Source organism: Hevea brasiliensis, chromosome 5 (assembly GCF_030052815.1).
Source record: "Hevea brasiliensis isolate MT/VB/25A 57/8 chromosome 5, ASM3005281v1, whole genome shotgun sequence".
Lineage (NCBI taxonomy): Eukaryota > Viridiplantae > Streptophyta > Magnoliopsida > Malpighiales > Euphorbiaceae > Hevea > Hevea brasiliensis.
The window spans coordinates 7436389-7458575 of NC_079497.1; the positions used below are offsets into that span (position 1 = coordinate 7436389).

Here is a 22187-nt window from a genome sequence, read left to right on the forward strand (position 1 = left end):
TTAAGTACTATTTGATAATATCAGTTGTTTTAATATTTGTCAACTATTTTAGTAATTATCAGTTATTTTATTAGTTATTTATTATTAGTAATAAAAATAGTGACATCATTTCATTAACTTTGATTAAAGCGTTCCCTTAACCTCTTAAAACTAGAAGGATAACTTTTTATAAGGGTGAGCATTCGGTTCAAACCGAATCGAACCGAACTGAACTAAATTAAATTATAAAAATTAAATTATATATTTTAAAAATCAAATCAAATCAAAATAGATGAAAAATTAAATCAAACCAAACCGCTCTATTTCGGTTCTATTTCGGTTCGGATAGGTTCAAACTGATCAATTTTAATTTTTGATTGATTTTTTAATTTAAACTTGATTTTTAAGTTATTTGATCTGATTTTGATTTTGGTTTGAACATAACGACCATTAATCAATGAAATTAAATAATTTATATATATAATTACATATAATTCATAAATTCCCCATAAAAATAAATAGATTCAAAAATTAATAAACATATTCAGTTCAGTTCGGTTTAATCGATTATTTCTCTTTAAAATTAAATCGAACCGAAATAACTAAAAATTTTATAATATAAAATTGAACTGAACCAAGTTATATTAAAAATCGAAATGAATTACCGAATTAAGGTAGTTCGATTTCATTTATTTAATTTGAAATAATACTCACTCCTAACTTTTTATGAACCATTCTCTTAATTTAAACAAAGATAAAAAAAAAAAAGATAGTGTTTTAATTGATACTACGCTGATACCCAATAAGGATTTAATATTAGCGTGTGAAAGCTGCACCGAGAATACTATATCAAAATTATACAATTTTCTTTAAATAGTATACTAGCTTTGAATGTTAGGTATATATAAGAATAGCAGGTGAAAACTGTAAGCAGGTAAGAATGGATTGGAAAATAAAAACAGGTGAATGGTGATATGTAGGAAGCTTCTACTCAATCCTTCTACCCTAAGCAAAATCTCCTATAAAAAGCTCCTCAAACTCTTTACGTCTCTTACCATCATTTTGCAGTCTCTTCTTGATAACCCTTTATTAGTCTTTTGTTTTTGATAGCTATCCAAGGAATTGAGCAATGGGACCAGGAAGACCTGGGCCACCAGGATGGGGTCCACCACCACCAGGTCTTTTCCATGGCTTTTGCAACATCATAGCTGCTTGGTATGTTATATTTTCCTCAAATTTAATTTTAGCTTTTTTTTTTTTTAATTTGATAGTATTTTTGTTGATTGTGTGCTTTACAGCTTGAGCTTCTTGTGCTGTTGCTGGTTACTGCAAGACTGCTTCGGTGGTCCAATGGGCCCACCTGGCCCGTTCGGTCCACCACACCCATGATGATCAGATCAGCTGCATCCTGTAATATTTTATGCAGGAAGAGTTTTCATGGTCGACGTCGTATTGATAATTTATTTGTAATATATAGTTATAGCTTTCTATGGGTGGCGGTGGCACTTCCATGGCAGAGGATATGATGATCATAATGTTTTAATGTATGGGGACATCTTGATTCTGTTCTATGTAGGCTAATTTGTTTTCCTTTCCTTGCTTAATCTTATTAAATTCAAATTAAATCTTCTTGCGTTTATTTTTCTTTTTTTAAATATATTAATTAATAAAAGTTTTGATTTAAACTAAGTAAAAGGACTAAAGAGTAAAAAAAATAAAAATATAAAGATTAATTAATATATTTTTCAAAATTAAAGGATCAAATAATAAATTTTGTTAAATACAAAAAAAAAAACTACATAATAATATTTCATTTCAACTTTAAATATAAATAAAGAAAATACATGAAATTAAAAGTAATATTGAATGGAAGAAAAGACGCTAGTTAATTCAGAATTAAAAGTTAATTAATTTAATTTAAGAACCAAAAACTTAATTAAGTTGGTCTAAATAAAGCATAAGTTACACAACTACTTCACAGAGGAGTAATAAAACACAGTAGCCTGGCCATGGGTCTGGTTCGGATAGTTGAAGGCCTAGTCAGGATGAATTGGAATTGGATTGGTTAACTAAAGTTGAATTGGTTTAATCTCGATTTTAATTCTAATTTTTTTTATTGTTTCGATTTTGATTTAAAAATGATTTAGTCCATATACCATTCTCATGTCACCACTTTTTTTTTATAAAAAAAAAATTGTTTATCCTCTATTAGACTCAGCTATTTCAACTGAGTCCAACTGAGTCCAACTGAGTTCTGGTTTAGAACCTCAATAGAAGAGCCCCTACCCGGCCGGGGCCACACAGAATGTTATCATGCAAAGCGAGCTAGCCATACAAAAAACACAATATGTGCCCAAGTCATATCAGTTAGTGAGCTAGTACACAAATGAGTCATCTCCATGAAACTCAAAATCACAATGCTCATGAGAAGCTTCTTGCTGGCGGAAGCAAAGTTCATAGTCGTTAGCAACTCCCAAGTTAATTATCACCCAGAAAGTTACATATGGATTCAAGTTTTCTACCATAATGAACAATCCCATACTTCAAAAATCAAAAACCGAGAAAATCCAAACACATTAACCATTCACAACGTTACATTTGGGTGGCAATCCACAGGAGTCCCAGACTACTAGATATTTCTATGCAAACCCAAAAATAGACAATGTGGTAGGTCCACCAAGTGCCTACCTTCATATCACGTTCCAATTTTCCCACGTAACTCCACCATTTTTAGTCATCCTTCTCCATCCTTTTCAATGCCCACACCAATCACATTGTGCCACTATACATTACTATGGGCCAAGGACAATGGGTAATTTCAAAAAAAGCATAGGAACTTCAAAATTGTTGGTTTGAGTTGAATATTAGGTTTGGAAGAAGTGTGGATTTCAGCAGACGCTTATCCTAAACCCCAACAAACTTTGTTGTAAGGTTTTTCTACTTGCTAGTCCACGGTTTTCATCGAGGTTTCAAGAATCCTTAATCATTTACCTCTCTGTTTCCTTCTTTTTCTTGATAGTCCATCACCGTAAATATATATATATATATATATATATATATATGTGTGTGTGTGTGTGTGTGTGTGTGTGTATAGCTCCTCAAGTGTTCTTGTCTCTTTAACTTCATAGCATTTCTTGTGATAGCGTATATCAAAGAGTCTAAATAATTTGAGAGAGAGAGAAAAGGAAGATGCCGCCAGGTTGGGGACCGCCACCAGGAGGACCTCCCGGAGGACCAGGGATTTGTGGCTGCTGTGATTTTCTCTGTAATGGCATATGCAGGATTGCATCTTCTTGGTGAGCTACTTTCCTGATTTTATCACGTTATTATACTCCATAATTAAGCATGTAGTTGTTAAAAGAATCAAGCAGATTCCTCTATGATAAAATTACATTTGCTGATCGTATCTGTTTTCTGATTTTTCCTTGGCAGTATGTATTTCCTGTGCTGCTGCTGCATCCTAGAGAGTTGTTGTGGACCAGTATTTGGTGGTCCACCTCCAGGCGGACCACCCGGAGGCCCATTTGGCCCTCCGCCTCCGGGACCTCCTCGGTTCTGAATTCTGTCAGCCACGCTTGCCTGATTATTTGTTTATCGTTGTGATTGCATTAGCAAGATCAAGATATGCATGTAACCTTACGTTCCTTGTATGTTGCTGAGTAGCTTGTCTGATCATTTGTATTATTGTTAGCCCATTTTTATAAGAAGATTGTCCATCTTGTTTCCCTTGTTCCACTACTTAAGAATCCTGCGTTCACCTGAGCAAGCCACCCCACCAAGCCTTCGTGAGGAAAAAGTTCAGCTCATTTCCTTGCAACTCAAGAATAAATTGATGATACTCAAGCATAATTACAAGAGGGTAGGATGAGTAAAGCAATAGAAAAACATAACTTTGCTAAAAATTATCTAAAAGATTCCTATCCTTGCAATTGCGAAACGCAGCTCATCAAGTTTTTCCATGAAGTTTACTTGAAAGCATTAACAATCTCTTCTTCTTGGCAACTAAAGGCACAAAGTTTTAAGGCTAAAATAAAATAAAGGTTTCATTCAATGAAAATGTGTAGAGATGAATCAGAGATTGAAAATTTGGAAAGGAATGCAAATTATTACAGCAGAAACAAGTAAGCATTGTCTGTATACAATGAAATTAATGATATTTTTGATATAAAGTTAAAAAATCAAGAGTTAAATATTACCCTCATAAGTTTTAACTGTAATTAACCTAGACTCCTCTAAGATTAACATTTAATCCTAACGCAAATATTAATGAGGTGAAAAGTTAACCTAATCTTTTTAAGAATTCAAAACAACATTAATAGGATTATAAGTTACAAAAGTAACAATAAACTCTTATTAACCTCATACCAAACAAACCCTATGTATTGCTTTTTTGTGTCTCCTATGGCAATAATGGAAATGCCTGCAGCATGAAACCTTTCTAGCTCACACAAAGCATATATAACTTTCCTCCCACACTAGCACCAAAGGCCGAGTTTTATCATTCACTAAAGAAAAGAATTACAAATAACCTGATGTGAGAGTTTAGCATCCTGATCTATGTCAAAGATTCTTGAGATGTTTCAAGGAAAAAGATTCCTGTCAGGTAATACAAAGGGACTTGGTCAACATCCTCCAACTTTTTAAAATCGCCAAGATTGAGAGTTGTGGCGAACCAAAGCTTTAACTTCATCTACACAAATGGAATCTTGCGCATGTCACCCAAAAGGTTAAAAAATAACAGCAGATTAATGGAAAGAACTTAATCACTGTAATGAATTTAATATGGGTAGCTAATTATTATAACTGAAAACCAGTACCTCACAAGAAAGATGATACATAAAAATCTCAATTCAAAGCATCCATCTGACATTGTCACCACTGAAATCAGCTTCTTTACAATCTCAATTATGAAATGGGTCTCTTTCTCCAATCTTAGTCTTTTTCTTCAGATTCTTCTTTGGGTGCCTCTTTCAACCACTACACCAAAGAAAAACTGTAACGTATATATGCCATGATGCAATCATACATCAAGTTGAAATGAGTCATGAAATAAAAGTAGATATGTTTAATTCTTCTATCTTAAAATGTATGCAAGCACTGCTCCATTTTCATGTATCACCTCTCTGATATTTAAGACCATGGCGGGTTCCAACAGGTGATTGGCATCCAACCAAAGGTGCACGCTTGCAAAAAATAATTAATAAATCAATATAAGAACTAGAGAAAATGAGCATTAAATCTTACCTGAATAAACTTTTCTGATTGCTTTACAAAAACTTTATCTTATTCTTCAGCATCCTTTTTCTCATCAGCCCATCTTAATATGGCATCCTCTTCTAAAATGTCTATCATATAAAAGATGCAAAATCTAAGAGAAAATAAAGCTAAAAGAATCAGCATTACAAAGGAGAAAACATCATACCCTGGGCTACTGACCTATAATGAAGTATATAAAACTATGCATGTACAACGGAGTAAATAAAACTAGAGATTAAAATTCAGAAATTCTTCTCATTCAATAATCTAGCATACAAAAGAAAATGAGAGAATAAATGTTAAAGAGAATGCCGAAGCAACCACTTTCTGCATTAAAAAGGTTTTTTAATAGAGATGGAAATGGAATAGGTTTGGTTCATTTGGTTCAAAGATTAACCAAATTCAAACGTAATTAACTAACAAAAACAGAACCACCGTGAAACAGAATCTATAATCATCTTACCACAAAATTCTCCCCAACCTGATTTTATTTACCTCAACGACATCTTATATGGTAAACAATATTATGTTTCTACTTTAAGTGGTTAAGCACAAAATTGTGTTAAAAATTATATGCGCACAAATGAAAAATATTTTCAAAACTCATGAGTGTTTGAAGTCTGTGTGACTCCTCAATTAACTTAATTCCATTTCCTGAACCAGTCTAAAGGGAAGCAGTATGGATGGACCATCAAATTAACCAACTTTCTTGCATCATATGCCACACAAAGATGTGTTTTTTGGTAACGTCATAAAACCAAGTGTATTGTCTCCAAATGTACATGTGACATTGCCTTTGTCAATGGATGCAGAAATTAAGTAATGCAAACTTTCTAACCCTTTGATGTTGAACTATATTTCAGCAAACTTTTAGGATCAGATTGGCTCAGTTTATTGGCTTACAATTTGAATAATCCCGACTATCAAACCAGGACTGCGTTATGTGCTGACCAAATATAAGACTGAATTGGTCAGATACAACGTTTGGTTAATAGGTTGCAGATGATACACAGATACCTGGGAAAATGTTGGCCAGAACTCCTTAGCAGGCTCTAGACACATTTCTTCAAATTTCAATATCATTTCAATCTGTCCATTAATGATATTTAGTTAGTACCCAATTACAACTGACAAAACTAATGTATGAAATGAGCAAGGAATGTTACAAGCTCAAAATTTTCACTCAATCAACTATTTGACAGTGATGCAACCATATCCAAAGTAAGTGTGAAAACCAGTAAGAAAATTTAATCTCTCTATGATGTGAAGTTTAGCGTCAAAGTGCAATACTGGGGAGGAAGAAGAAGAAGAAGAAGAAGAAGAAGAAATTTCAGATAGGATATAACTGACCTAAATAGAATAAATTTTATAGTCAAAAGTTCAAGTTATATACGAAACTATTCAAAATGTCACCATTGGTTGATGACCAATACATAGAAGAAAGAAATATAAAGAAAATACTGTGCTATTGATCTGTTAATAAATCCATTGCATGTATAACCAAGAAGACAAATAGAACTCTATGCAAGGATTGTAAGGTTATTCCGGGAGAGGCTTTAACAAGTCAACATCGGTTAGTAGTCTTGGATGTCAAATTTATGAACAATTCAAGTAAGGTTAGAAGAAATAGTGTAGCTCGAACAAAGTGGTGGAAGTTCAAAAGAGTAAAGCAAGTGAAGTTCAAAAATGAGCTTCTCGAGTCCGAAGCATGGAAGCTGGATATGGAGGTCAATGATATGTGGATACAGACGGCATCAAATATCAGAGAAGTAGCTAGAAAAGTACTTGGAGAGTCTAGAGGACATGGACCACCCTCAAAAGAGAAATGGTGGTGGAATGAGGAAGTACAAAAGGCAGTGAAAAGAAAGAGAGAATGGTATAAGAAATTACCTAAGTGTGATAATAATAAGGCATATGAACAGTACAAGATAGCAAAAAAAGAAGTAAAAAAGGCAGTTAGTCAATCAAGAGCACAGGCCTTTGAAAAGTTATATGAGAAACTTGGAACTAAAGAAGGGGAGAAAGATATTTATAGATTAGCAAGGAGAAGGGAACAAAAATGTCAAGATCTCAATCAAGTTAGGTGCATTAAGGATAAAGAAGGAAAAGTATTGGTGAAAGATGAAGACATTAAAGAAAGATGGAGAAATTATTTTGATGATCTCTTTAATAATAGTGAAAATGGTAATAGCGTGAATATAGACTACAGAGCAATAGAAAAGAATGTGAATTATACTAGAAGGATTAGATCTTTAGAAGTAAAGGAAGCACTTAAGAGAATGAAATTGGGTAAAGCCTGTGGACCCGATGGAATACCAATTGAAGTGTGAAAATGTTTGAGAGATATGGAAGTGACATGGTTAACTAAATTGTTTAATAAGATTCTAAATTCAAAGAAAATGCCTAATGAATGGAGGAGGAGTATTTTAGTACCTATTTTTAAAAATAAGGGAGACATACAGAGTTGCTCAAACTATAGGAGAATTAAACTCATGAGTCATACTATGAAGTTGTGGGAGAGAGTTGTAGAACATCGACTACATCATGATACTTATATCTCTCCCAATCAATTTGGCTTCATCATGCCTGGTCGTTCAACTATGGAAGCGATTTTTCTCATTAGAAACTTGATGGAGAAATATAGATATGTGAGGAAAGATTTATAGAAGGCTTATGATAGTGTTCCAAGAGATGTCTTATAGAGAGTATTAGAACAAAAGAGATATCTATTAGGTACGTACAAGTGTTGAAAGACATGTATGAAGGAGCAACTACTATTGTGCGCACAGTGGGAGGGGACACAAGAGATTTTCCTATCTCAGTTGGATTGCACTAAGGTTCAGCTGTAAGCCCTTACCTTTCTACATTAGTTTTTGCTATGGAAAGTTAATCACTATATTATTTCTCTGTATATTCTATATTTTGTATTCCTATTTAGGATTTCTTATTTAGAATTTCTTCCTAATTAGTAGAACACAATTATAAGAATTAATTATATATATATATATACCCATGTGCAGATTAATTGAAATTTAAGGAGAATCATCTCTTTCTATATGGTATCAGAGCAGGTCATCTATCTAGGGTGACTATTTGTTCTCACCACCAAACTTAGGAGAGACCTTGGCCGCCGACCGGCCGTCCCCTCTAATCCAGTCGCCGAAATCCAAACGCGTGAGGCTCACACACCCAACTCAGGTTCTCGCCGTTTCTTCACTCTCCGACATGTGGAGGCGCGTCTACAGGCCGATTCGACTCCGATCAGCATCCCCGGCGTCGCCTCAACCCCTCATTCCATCATTGTGTGCTGTTGCCTGATCCAGTACACCATTAAAGGGCTTCTGAGGTTTGGCTCTCAGATCCTATTTCGGTATTTGCTTGATTTGTGATTTTGGGTTATTTTGCAGCTGTAAGCACTTTGGATTAGCGTTTCAGTTAGTTTTCTTTGTCTCAACAAATGGCAGACAATAAGAATATTATTTCTGATGTGATTTCGGTGATGACTAAGATCACGGAACACAAACTTAATGGTTCGAATTACCTGGAGTGGAGTAAGACTGTTAGAGTCTATTTGCGTAGCATTGATAAGGATGATCACCTTACTAAAGATCCACCTACTGATGATACACGGCAAACTTGGCTAAAGGAGGATGCTCGGTTGTTTTTGCAGTTTTGGAACTCGATTCACAGTGAGGTAATTAGTTTAATTAATTACTGTGAATTTGTTAAGGAATTGATGGATTACTTAGATTTTTTGTATTTTGGTAAAGGGAATATCTCCCGTATTTATGATGTTTGTAAGGCATTCTGCCGTGCTGAGAAAGAGGATAAGTCTCTCACGGCTTATTTTATGGATTTTAAACGGGTATATGAGGAACTTAATATATTATTGCCTTTTAGTTCTGATGTGAAAGTTCAGCAGACCCAACGGGAGCAACTGGCTGTTATGAGTTTTCTTGCAGGCCTTCCTTCAGAGTATGAGACTGCTAAATCTCAGATTCTCTCCAGTTCTGAGATTTCCTCTTTGCATGAAACGTTCACACGGGTCCTTCGTACAGAGAGTGCTCAATCTTCATAGCCTGCCAGTAGTGATCTTATTAGCCGTAATCCAAATGGACAACAAGGTAATAGAAGAGGAAGTAGAGGAGGAATTACAGGCAATAGAGATAATCAGCGTAATGGGAATCAGAACTCAAGAGGAGTAATTTGTTATTATTGCCATGAGCCTGACCATACAAAATATAATTGTCCGCAACTTCAGAAAAAAAAAATCAGCGATTACAGATGGCAAATATGACAGCGGAGGATTCTACAATATCTTCCTCTGCGAAAACTGTTTTGGTATGCAGAAGATTTGTGTTATGGAAAGTCAATCATTATATTATTTCTGTGTATATTTTGTATTCTGTATTCCTATTTAGGATTTCTTATTTAGGATTTCTTCCTAATTAGTATAACACAATTATAGGAATCAATTGTATATAAATACCCATGTACAGATTAATTGAAATCAATGAGAATCATCTCTTTTTACATCCCTTTCTACATGGTATCAGAGCAGGCCATCTAGGGTGACTATTTGTTCTCACCACCCAGCTCAGGAGAGACCTTGGCCGCCGACCGGCCGTTTCGATTCCGATCAACATTGCCAGCGTCGCCTCAATCCCCTCATTCCACCACTGTGTCTTTGTTCGATCGATTACACCATTAAAGGACTTCGAGGTTTGGCTCTCGATCCTATTACGGTATTTACTTGATTTGTGATTTTGGATTATTTTGTTGTCACAAGACTTTGGATTAGCGTTTCGGTTAGTTTCTTTGTCTCAACAAATGGCAGACAATAAGAATGTTATTTCTGATGTGATTCCGATGATGACTAAGATCACGGAACACAAACTTAATGGTTCAAATTACCTGGAGTGGAGTAAGACTGTTAGGGTCTATTTGCGTAGCATTGATAAGGATGATCACCTTACTAAAGATCCACCTACTGATGATACACAACAAACTTGGCTAAGGGAGGACGCTCGGTTGTTTTTGCAGCTTCGGAACTCGATTCACAGTGAGGTAATTAGTTTAATTAATCACTGTGAATTTGTTAAAGAATTGATGGATTACTTAGATTTTCTGTATTCTGGTAAAGGGAATATCTCCCGTATTTATGATGTTTGTAAGGCATTCTACCGTGCTGAGAAAGAGAATAAGTCTCTCACGGCTTATTTTATGGATTTTAAACGGGTATATGAGGAACTTAATGTATTGTTGCCTTTTAGTTCTGATGTGAAAGTTCAGCAGGCCCAACGGGAGCAACTGGCTGTTATGAGTTTTCTTGCAGGCCTTCCTTCAGAGTATGAGACTGCTAAATCTCAGATTCTTTCCAGTTCTGAGATTTCCTCTTTGCATGAAACATTCACACGGGTCCTTCGTACAGAGAGTACCCAATCTTCACAGCCTGCCAGTAGTGCTCTTATTAGCCGTAATCCAAATGGACAACAGGGTAATAGAAGAGGAAGTAGAGGAGGAATTACAGGCAAATGTATAATCAGCGTAATGGAGAGGCTAGTTCTAATCAGGACTCAAGAGGAGTCATTTGTTATTATTGTCATGAGCCTGGCCATACAAAATATAATTGTCCGCAACTTCAGAGGAAAAATCAGCGATCACAGATGGCAAATATGGCAGCAGAGGATTCTACGGTATCTTCCTCTGAGAAAACTGTTTTGGTATCTGCAGAGGATTTTGCACAGTTTTCCCAGTATCAGGCATCTCTAAAGCCTACCAGTTCCCCTATCACTGCGATCGCTGAGTCAGGTAAATCCACTACATGCCTTGTGTCTTCCTCATCCAAATGGGTTATTGATTCTGGTGCAAATGCATCACATGAGTAATTCTAGTCTTCTATCCGCTTTTGGTCTAATCCCACTTCCTCTACTGTTACTTTAGCTGATGGTTCTACTTCTTGTGTCATGGGTTCTGGAACTGCGAATCCGACTTCGTCAATTTCTTTGTCATCTGTTTTGTGTCTACCAAATTTCTCTTTTAATCTACTTTCTGTTAGTAAACTTACTCGTACCTTAAATTGTTCTATTTCCTTTTTTCCTGATCAGTGTTTGTTTCAGGATCTTACGACGAAGCAGATTATTGGTAGAGGACGTGAGTCAGGTGGTCTCTACATTCTGGAAAATCATGTACCGCGGTCGCTTGTTTGCTCCAGTACCGTAACACCTCTTGAAGCTCATTGTAGATTGGGTCATCCTTCTTTGTCTACCATGAAGAAGTTGTGTCCTCGCCAGTCTTTATCAAGACTAGAATGTGAGTCGTGTCGGTTGCAAAACATCATCGCTTGCCTTCTCGTGTCTAGAGTCAATAAACGCTTCATCCCCTTTTGAGTTAGTTCATTCGATGTTTGGGGTCCTTGTTCTGCTACTTCTAAAACTGGATTTCGTTATTTTGTTACTTTTGTTGATGATTACTCGTGTTACCTGGTTATATTTAATGAAGAATCGCTCGAGTTGTTTTCTATCTTTTGTGCCTTTTGTAATGAAATCAAAACTCAATTTAATATTTCATGCGCATATTAAGAAGTGACAATGCTAAAGAATATTTTTCAAGACAATTTCAGTCTTACATGACACAAAATGGCATTCTTCATCGGTCTTCTGTGTGGATACCCCATCCCAAAATGGCGTGGCGAAAGAAAAATCGGCATCTTCTTGAGGTAACTCGTGCTCTCCTTTTTCGATGAAAGTTCCTAAACACTTTTGGGCGGATGCGCTTTCTGACATGTTTTTGATCAATCGTATGCCGTCTTCTGTACTTAATGGGGATATTCCTTATACCGCTTTGTTCCCTACAAAATCTTAGTTTCCTGTTGAACACAGTATTTATAGTTGTACTTGTTGTGTACGTGATGTTTGTCATCATGTTACTAAATTGTATCCAAAGTCTCACAAATGTGTCTTCCTAGGGTACTCCCAGATTCAAAAAGGGTACCGCTGTTTCTCTCCTACTCTTAATCGTTATCTTGTTTCTGCAGATGTCACATTTTTTGAGTCCACTCCATTTTTTTCTCAATCATCTGTGTATGAGAGTCAGGGGGAGGAGGATGATATCTTAATATATACTGCCCAATCAATGTCTAGTCCTCTCTCACAGCCTGTTTCTTCTGTCTCTAGACCTACTCGGCCTCCCGTTGTTCATGTTTATTCCAGGAGATTGGAGATTACTGACTCAGATCCTCCACCAGCTACTTCGTTGGGAGATCCTGTACCTCATACTGATCATGATTCTGATCTAGATTTACCCATTGCTCTTCGTAAAGGTAAACGTTCATGTACTTACCCTATCTCTTCTTTTGTTTCTTATAATCAATTGTCTTCTTGTTCTCGGTGTTTTGTTACTTCTTTAGACTCTGTTCCTATCCCTAATACTGTTGGTGAGGCACTGTCTCATCCTGGCTGGTGTGCTGCTATGAAAGAAGAAATGGAGGCTTTAGATGCTAATGGTACATGGGAATCATGCCTTTGCCCACTGGTAAGAAAGCTATTGGTTGCAAATGGGTATTTACAGTAAAGGTAAATCCTGATGGTTCTGTGGCTAGGTTAAAAGCACGCCTTGTAGCAAAAGGATATGCTCAGACATATGGGGTTGATTACTCTGACACTTTTTCTCCTGTAGCTAAACTTACTTCTGTTCGCTTGTTTATCTCTTTAGCAGCTACATATGATTGGCCCCTGCATCAATTGGATATCAAGAATGCTTTCCTTCATGGTGATCTTCAGGAGGAGGTGTATATGGAGCAACCACCTGGGTTTGTTGCTCAGGGGGAGTTGGGTAAAGTTTGTAGGCTTCGGAAGTCTCTTTATGGCTTGAAACAAAGTCCTAGGGCCTGGTTTGGGAGATTCAGTGAAGCAGTACAGGAATTTGGTATGCAAAAGAGTAAGTGTGATCACTCAGTATTTTATAAGCAATCTGAGGCTGGTCTAATTCTCCTGGTAGTCTATGTGGATGACATTATCATCACTGGGAGTGACTCTGCAGGTATTTCATCTTTTAAAACCTTCCTCCAAACCCAGTTTCAAACCAAAGACTTGGGATTATTAAAGTATTTTTTGGGTATTGAAGTTATGAGAAGTAAGAAGGGTATTTTCTTGTCTCAAAGAAAATATGTCATCGATCTATTGACAGAGACAGGAAAATTAGGTGCTAAGCCTTGTAGTACACCAATGACTCCAAATTTACAACTGTTAGCAGGGGATAGTGAGTTGTTTGAAGATCCAGAGAGATACAGGAGATTGGTAGGAAAATTGAACTACCTTACTGTCACTCGTCCTGATATTGCTTATGCCGTTAGTGTGGTAAGTCAGTTTATGTCTTCCCCAACTGTTGCTCATTGGGAAGCCTTGGGACAAATCTTGTGCTATCTGAAGGGAGCTCCAGGAAGAGGTTTGTTATATGGTAATCATGGGCATTTGAATGTTGAATGTTTTTCAGATGCCGACTGGGCTGGATCTAAGGTTGATAGGAGGTCAAATACTGTATATTGCGTTTATTTTGGATGAAATTTGGTGTCTTGGAAAAGCAAGAAGCAGAGTGTAGTTTCTCGATCTAGTGCTGAATCCGAATACAGAGCCATGGCACAATCAGTATGTGAGGTAATGTGGATATTTCAATTACTAGATGAGACAGGTTTTAAGACCCCCCAACCTGCGAAATTGTGGTGTGATAATCAAGCTGCTCTCCATATTGCTTCTAATCCGGTATTTCATGAGCGGACCAAACATATTGAGATTGATTGTCACTTTGTTCGTGAAAAGATTCAACAACAGATCATCTCAACAGGACATATCAAAACTGGAGAGCAGTTAGGAGATATTTTCACAAAAGCTCTGAATAGAGCTAGGATTGACTACATTTGTAACAAGTTGGGCATGATTAACATCTATGCTCCAACTTGAGGGGGAGTGTTATGGAAAGTCAATCATTATATTATTTCTGTGTATATTTTGTATTCTGTATTCCTATTTAGGATTTCTTATTTAGGATTTCTTCCTAATTAGTATAACACAATTATAGGAATCAATTGTATATAAATACCCATGTACAGATTAATTGAAATCAATGAGAATCATCTCTTTTTACATCCCTTTCTACAATTTGGAACAGTTTTCCCAGTATCAGGCATCTCTAAAGCCTACCAATTCCCCTATCACTGCGAACGCTGAGTCAAGTAAATCTACTACATGCCTTGTGTCTTCCTCATTCAAATGGGTTATTGATTCTGGCGCGACAGATCACATGACAGGTAATTCTAGTCTTCTATCTACTTTTCAGTCTAATCTCACTTCCTCTACTGTTACTTTAGCTGATGGTTCTACTTCTTATGTCATGGGTTCTGGAACTGCAAACTCGACTTTGTCAATTTCTTTGTCATCTGTTTTGTATCTACCAAAACTCTCTTTTAATCTACTTTCTATTTTTAAACTTACTCGTACCTTAAATTGTTCTGTTTCTTTTTTTCCTGACCAGTGTTTGTTTCAAGATCTTACGATGAAGCAGATTATTGATAGAAAACGTGAGTCAGGTGGTCTCTACATTCTGAAAAATCATGTACTACGGTCACTTGTTTGCTCCAATACCTTAACACCTCTTGAAGCTCATTGTAGATTAAGCCATCCTTCTTTGTCTACCATGAAGAAGTTGTATCCTCAGTTTCAGTCTTTATCAGTACTAGAATGTGAGTCATGTCAATTTGCAAAACATCATCGTTTGCCTTCTGTGTCTAGAGTTAATAAACGGACTTCATCCCCTTTTGAGTTAGTTCTTTCTAATGTTTTGGGTCCTTGTTCTGTTACTTCTAAAACTGGATTTCGTTATTTTATTATTTTTGTTAATGATTACTCTCGTGTTATCTGGTTATATTTAATGAAAAATCATTCTGAGTTGTTTTCTATCTTTTGTGCCTTTTATAATAAAATCAAAACTCAATTTAATATTTCTGTGCGCATATTAAGAACTGACAATGCCAAAGAATATTTTTCAGCACAATTTCAGTCTTATATGACATAAAATGACATTCTTCATCAGTCTTCCTGTGTTGATACCCCATCCCAAAATGGCGTGGCCGAAAGAAAAAATCGGTATCTTCTTGAGGTAACTCGTGCTCTTCTTTTTCATATGAAAGTTCCTAAACACTTTTGGGCAAATGCAGTTTCTACGACATGTTTTTTGATCGATCGTATGCCATCTTCTGTCCTTAATGGGGATATTCCTTATACTACTTTGTTTCCTACAAAATCTTTGTTCCCTGTTGAACCCCGTATTTTTTGTTGTACCTGTCTTGTGCGTGATGTTCTTCCATAGGTTACTAAATTGGATCTAAAGTCTCTCAAATGTGTCTTCCTTGGGTACTCCCGGTTCCAAAAAGGGTACCGCTGTTTCTCTCCTACTCTTAATCGATATCTTGTTTCTGCAGATGTCACATTTTTTTAGTCCACTCTATTCTTTCCTCAATCATTTGTGTATGAGAATCAGGGTGAGGAGGATGATCTCTTAATATATACTGTCCAACCAATGTCTAGTCCTCTCTCACAGCCTGTTTCTTCTCCCGTTGTTCATGTTTATTCCAGAAGATTGGAAATTCCTGACTCAGATCCTCCACCAGCTACTTCGTTGGGAGATCTTGTACTTCATACTAATCATGATTCTGACCTAGGCTTACCCATTGCTCTTCGTAAAGATAAGCGTTCATGCACTTACCCTATCTCTTCTTTTGTTTCTTATAATCAATTGTCTTCTTGTTCTTGGTGTTTTGTTACTTCTTTAGATTCTGTTCCTATCCCTAATACTGTTGGTGAGGCACTGTCTCATCCTGGCTGGTGTACTGCTATGAAAGAGGAAATTGAGGCTTTAGATGCTAATGGTACATGGGAACTGTTGCTTTTGCCCACTGGTAAGAAAGCTATTAATTGCAAATGGGTATTTACAATAAAGGTAAATCCTGATGGTTCTGTGGCTAGGTTAAAAGCACACCTTGTAGCAAAAAGATATGCTCAGACATATGGGGTTCATTACTCTAACACTTTTTCTCCTGTAGTTAAACTTACTTCTGTTTGCTTGTTTATCTCTTTAGCAGTTACATATGATTGGCCCCTGTACCAATTGGATGTCAAGAATACTTTCCTTCATAATGATTTTCAGGAGGAGGTGTATATTGAGCAACCACTGGGTTTGTTGCTCAGGGGGAGTTGGATAAAGTTTGTAAGCTTCGGAAGTCTCTTTATGGCTTGAAACAAAATCCTAGGGCCTGGTTTGGGAGATTCAGTGAAGCAGTATAGGAATTTGTTATGCAAAAGAGTAAGTGTGATCACTCAGTATTTTATAGGCAATCTGAGGCTGGTCTAATTCTCGTGGTAGTCTATGTGGATGACATTGTCATCACTGAGAGTAACTCTGCAGGTATTTCATCTCTTAAAACCTTCCTCCAAACCCAGTTTCATACCAAAGACTTGGGATTGTTAAAGTATTTCTTAGGTATTGAAGTTATGAGAAGTAAGAAGGGTATTTTCTTGTCTCAAAGAAAATATGTCCTCGATCTATTGACAGAGACAGGAAAATTAGGTGCTAAGCCTTGCAGTGCACCAATGACTCCAAATTCACAACTGTTAGCAGGGAATAGTGAGTTGTTTGAAGATCCAGAGAGATACAGGAGATTGGTAGGAAAATTGAACTACCTTACAGTCACACGTCCTGACATTGCTTATGCCGTTAGTGTTGTAGTCAGTTTATGTCTTCCCCAATTGTTGCTTATGCCGTTAGTGTGGAAAATCAGTTTATGTCTTCCCCAACTGTTGCTCATTAGGAAGCCTTGGGACAAATCTTGTGTTATCTGAAGGGCGCTCCAGGAAGAGGTTTGTTATCTGGTAATCATGGGCACTTGAATGTTGAATGTTTTTCAGATGCCAACTGGGCTGGATCTAAGGTTGACAGGAAGTCAACTACTGGATATTGCGTTTTTTGTTGGAGAAAATTTGGTGTCTTGGAGAAGTAAGAAGCAGAGTGTAGTTTCTCGATCTAGTGCTGAATCGGAATACAGAGCCATGGCACAATCAGTATGTGAGGTAATGTGGATACTTCAATTACTAGATGAGACAGATTTTAAGACCTCTCTGCCTGCGAAATTGTGGTGTGATAATCAAGCTGCTCTCCATATTGCTTCTAATCCGGTGTTTCATGAGCGGACCAAACATATTGAGATTGATTGTTACTTTATTCGTGAAAAGATTCAACAACAGATCATCTCAATAGGACACATCAAAACTAGAGAGCAATTAAGAGATATTTTCACAAAAGCTCTGAATGGAGCTAGGATTGACTACATTTGTAACAAGTTGGGCATGATTAACATCTATGCTCCAACTTGAGGGAGAGTGTTATGGAAAGTCAATCACTATATTATTTCTCTGTATATTCTGTATTTTGTATTCCTATTTAGAATTTCTTATTTGGGATTTCTTCCTAATTAGTAGAACAAAATTATAGGAATCAATTTTATATATATATATATAACCATGTACAGATTAATTGAAATTTAAGGAGAATCATCTCTTTCTACAGTTTTAGATAAATTAACGAAACATATACAAGAGAGTATCTCTTGGTGCATGATGTTTGCGGATGATATAGTTCTGATAGATGAGACGTAAGAAAGAGTCAATAGAAAGCTAGAGCTTTGGAGAAGTACTCTAGAGTCAAAGGGCTTTAAGTTAAGTAGAACGAAGACAGAATACATGCATTGCAAGTTCAGTGAAGGCCGAACTGGTGATAGGGAAGGAGTTAGTTTGGATGGAGTGATACTGTCCCAAAGTAATCACTTTAAATATCTCGGCTCAGTCCTTCAAGTAGATGAGGGATGTGAGGAGGATGTTAGTCATAGGATTAAAGCCGGATGATTGAAGTGGAGACATGCTACCAGAGTTTTATGCGATCGCAAGATTCCCAATAAGTTTAAAGGAAAATTTTACCATACAGTCATACGACTGACCATGTTATATGGTAGTGAGTGTTGAGCACTGAAGAAGTTATATGTGTCTAAGATAAGAGTTGCGGAGATGAGAATGTTAAGGTGGATGAGTGACCATACTAGACTAGATAAAGTCCGTAATGAGAGTATTAGAGAAAAGGTAGGAGTGGTGTCAATTGAGGATAAGTTGAGAAAAGGGAGATTGAGATAGTTTGGTCATGTGAATTGTAGACATACAGAGGCTCCAGTTAGATAAGTAGACCACATTAAGGTAGAGAATAGAAAGAAAAGAAGGGGTAGACCTAAACTGATTTAGAGGAGAATAGAATAACATGACCTAGAAGCATTACATATTTTCGAGGATTTAACTCAAAATCGTTTAGAGTGGAGAAAGAGAATCCATATAGCCGACCCCAAATTTTTGGGATAAAGGTTTAATTGAGTTGAGTTGAGTATAAAATCAGCTTTGACCAATGTTATGGCAAGTTAAATAATAAAAAAGACAATCGAATTTGTAAAACAAGTAAATATAGGTACAACTAGCAAAAGCTGGATTTAACAGCAGGAGATTATGTAGGAAACAAAAATTTCCAGATAAAGTCGGATTCTACAAAGAGCTCAAATTTGGCAGTCTTTCTAAAATCACAGGAATGATGCGTAAAATCCAATGGTCAAAGATACACACAGAATAACTAGTCAATAATATCAACAATGCAAACCTGATCATCTTTTCCTTTTGCATAGAACTTTAGCAGCTTTTGCCATGTAGCTACAACACTTGCAACATTTTTCTACAATTCACCTGAGAGGTAAAAAGATGCATTAGCATTACTTAATACCAAGTCTCTAAAAGTGACAATAGTAATAAAACTAGAGCACCATCCTATACATTTTAAAAAATAAAAAAAGTTATCACAAGATTAAAAATTGGATATGCTTCTACTAAGATGGAACTAGTTATGAAATCATGCCCAGTTCATATGAAATCACATTTTCATGGCTTCTTACATCATAAGATATAAAAAATCACATTTTCATACTCCTAAAGCCAGCAGAAGAAGTCCATATGAAATCATTAGAAAAGAGAATGCTCTAGGCTGACATGAATGTATAAATACGAGAATGGCTAAAGAAAATAACTACCAGCAGCTGTATGTGGAGTTTCTAATGCCAACTTCATCATTGCATAAAATATTCCTCCAGCACAGGCTGCAGAAGTCATGTTGTACGACAACCTGAAAGTGTGACAGGAAAGCTGACATTAGGTAAAATACAGGCGTGCAGCTTATCCCCTCCAAGAATATTAAAGCAATAGCGATTAGTTGGCACAAACAAAGCTCACAAAAGAAATGAATAAAGAAAAGTCAAACACAGAAATTTAAACCTTGAACAGGCAAGCTAACAGGAAGGATTTCAGATTTTGAATACTCAGTATAAAGCACCAAAACTAAGAGGAATATGCATATCAACAATAAATAAATAAAACATACCGGAGTGAGTTCATTGTGAGGATTATGTCAATTTTGATATTTTCATGAACAGCCCTCAAAAAGGTTGCTTCAACCTGTGAAACATAATAGAATGTTCAATGTTATGAGCAGACATTATGCGAAATTCTCATCAACATTCCAGTCCACTTTTTTACCTCTTTCTCAAAGGTGTCATCTTTAGAGTCATCATCACCTTCAGAATAATTACTGTTGAAGTCAGGTTTCAACTCTTCAGAAGGTGATAGAGCACTGCCATCTAGATTCAACAATTCCAAATCATCTTCTATAGCTTGCATGGACCCCTCCAGTTTCTCAGCAGGAATAGGTGCAACTGAATGCCTCCATTCATCCTCATGAACTCCTTCAGAGACTCACCAAACATAACCAGCACCACCACGCCCAAGCTGACAAGGCCTTATAAGTATTGAGCAAATAAACAAATGTATTAAGTTGCATGACATGTGAAATATGAAATTCTCTTATGTGGCCAAGAAAAAGAAAAATTTGAAAACATATAATAAAACAAGACGACATATATAACATATAAATATAATAGCCTATACAAGGGCAAAGATTAGAGAGAATAAACTGAAAAATTGAAACAGCTCTCTGGATTGCTGTACCTTCAAATTGCCACAAGAATAACCATATACAGACTATGTTCTAATTCTAGGCATTGTTGTTATCATAAACCTCAGGTTTGACTCCAAAACAACCACATGAAAGACAATGAAGATTATACAAGCATCAGTAAGCACAATTCTAAGAGAAAGAACTTGTTACTTTGTAAAAAAATTTTCTAAACCACTCTAGTGACAAATATCATATTTGCCCATAAAGGGGAAACACATAACCAACAAATGATATACCCAATAACCATTTCCCGGATAGACAAAACTAGTGCAACACATTTTTTTATCACTAAATTAGATGCATGTTGAATATTTCCCCACAAGCAGGAATTTACTATCATGTACCCTAATTACCAAACATTTGAGACAATATGCTCTCGGTATTCCTTTAAGCACAGACTACATAAAATAAAATTATCAAAGATGGTTCTTAATTAATGAATGCAACTGAAATTGCTATTTATGTAGGAATAGTTTTACAACATTATGCTAGACCTTTCAAGCAAATACTAGATCATCATAAAGCCACATACATATAAGTGCAACTCTGGTTTTAAGGAGGATTACTACAGGCCTCCGTTCCAAAAAAAAAGTAAAATAAGTGCTACATTGACTATAATAATAAGTATTACATTGACAAAAGCCAGTTAAAAAATTTAACCTTTCCGCACGATTGGTTGCAGTCACATCTCTCTGTCTTCAATATCTTAGAAAGATATTAAAATTTAAGCCTCAAGTAAATTTCCTTATCCATTTTTCTTTAAATCTGTCCTACATCCCCAGGCATAATCTTCCCTCTCATTATAATTGAAAAAAAAAACTTTTATAATTTTCCCTTCTCACTAAAATATTCCCCCTAGCTTTTCCACTTTCGCAAAAAATCCTTTAAAGAAAATAGCACAGTAACAGAAAAATTCATACAACTAAATATATATGACACAACAAGGAGATAGCAGTCAGGGTCAAGGAATACAAAAAAACTTAAGTAAATAGCTAACCTCTAACGCTGGCCAGTGCATCCCAGATAATTCAGATTTCACCACCCCATTCAACTTATCCATTGTAACTGTACTTGCCCCATATCAAATAAATTCTAATATGACAAAGGAATAGAGCCATCGTATTTAAAAAAGAAAATTGCCATCACATTTTTCTCTTTCAAAATGAAAATCAACATTGGTGTCATATTCATGTTGTACCTCTCGATTTGGGTTCATAATTTTGAAATTTTATAACTCAATCTTAAATTATTCAACAAATAAAAAAGAGGAGGAAATTAGGCAATAACAACAAAGTAGCAAGCATGGCTGCTGTCCCTAAGTGCCAGACGACCAGCATGCAATGGTGGGGGTGTTGGCTGCCCGCACCGTGCTGGGGCGTGGGCAGGCAGCCTATGACCCTGCTGCCATGGCTATCTCGTTCGGTTGTCGAACTCTCGCATGTCATGAAGCGTTCCAGGCTGTCCAAAACTAGCTGCGTCGCTCAGCCATGATATAGCCCGACGAGGCCTGAGGTTGGCTGCTATAACATGTTTCAGCGGATACCGACGACAGATGGCTAGTTTGGCGAAAGGAGATGATTTTCCAAAACCTATCGCCAGAACGAAGAAGATAGGGCTTAGTTGCTACCCTTGCTTTTCATTAAATTTACAAATATGACATCAACCTCTATTTACGATTAAGCCATTTGCTTGCGTCTCTAATTGACTAATTCGAATTATTTACGGATTTGCATTATTGTTTAATTATATAATTGTCGTTGATGTTTAAAACTTAATTTATTTTGTTTTTAAACAAATTATAATTATAG

The 22187-nt window shown here is 36.2% G+C and overlaps 2 protein-coding genes and 1 long non-coding RNA gene across 6 annotated transcripts; 2 read left to right on the forward strand and 1 right to left on the reverse strand.

Annotated features, from left to right (window-relative positions):
• The first annotated feature begins 3030 nt into the window (after nt 1-3030).
• On the forward strand, nt 3031-3704 carry LOC110637800 (uncharacterized). Its single transcript, XM_021788130.2, has 2 exons — nt 3031-3275; nt 3412-3704. The coding sequence occupies exons 1-2, from the start codon at nt 3169-3171 to the stop codon at nt 3536-3538; spliced, it is 234 nt and encodes a 77-aa protein (XP_021643822.1). The 5' UTR covers nt 3031-3168; the 3' UTR covers nt 3539-3704.
• On the reverse strand, nt 3411-22095 carry LOC110637801 (uncharacterized). 4 transcript variants are annotated; one of them, XR_009148799.1, is made up of 9 exons: nt 19902-22095; nt 19747-19820; nt 19400-19491; nt 18976-19058; nt 6253-6324; nt 5224-5324; nt 4797-4956; nt 4509-4669; nt 3411-3737 (listed from the first exon to the last, which is right to left on the reverse strand). It is a non-coding gene; the product is annotated as an uncharacterized LOC110637801 (long non-coding RNA). The 4 variants fall into 4 exon arrangements; XR_002491579.2 differs by lacking the exon at nt 3411-3737 and having other exon boundaries at nt 4456-4669; nt 19902-20160; nt 21377-22095; XR_009148800.1 differs by lacking the exon at nt 3411-3737 and having other exon boundaries at nt 4456-4684.
• LOC131179885 (uncharacterized) lies at nt 10031-11517 on the forward strand. Its single transcript, XM_058146788.1, has 2 exons — nt 10031-11046; nt 11355-11517. The coding sequence occupies exon 1, from the start codon at nt 10066-10068 to the stop codon at nt 11005-11007; it is 942 nt and encodes a 313-aa protein (XP_058002771.1). The 5' UTR covers nt 10031-10065; the 3' UTR covers nt 11008-11046; nt 11355-11517.
• Nucleotides 22096-22187: the final 92 nt, after the last annotated feature.

Coding starts and splice junctions, on each gene's coding strand:
- LOC110637800 (XM_021788130.2), top strand. CDS start 3,169: ATGCCGCCAGGTTGGGGACCGCCACCAGGAGGACCTCCCGGAGGACCA. Junction 3,276..3,411: donor TGCAGGATTGCATCTTCTTG/GTGAGCTACTTT, acceptor TTTCCTTGGCAG/TATGTATTTCCTGTGCTGCT.
- LOC131179885 (XM_058146788.1), top strand. CDS start 10,066: ATGGCAGACAATAAGAATGTTATTTCTGATGTGATTCCGATGATGACT.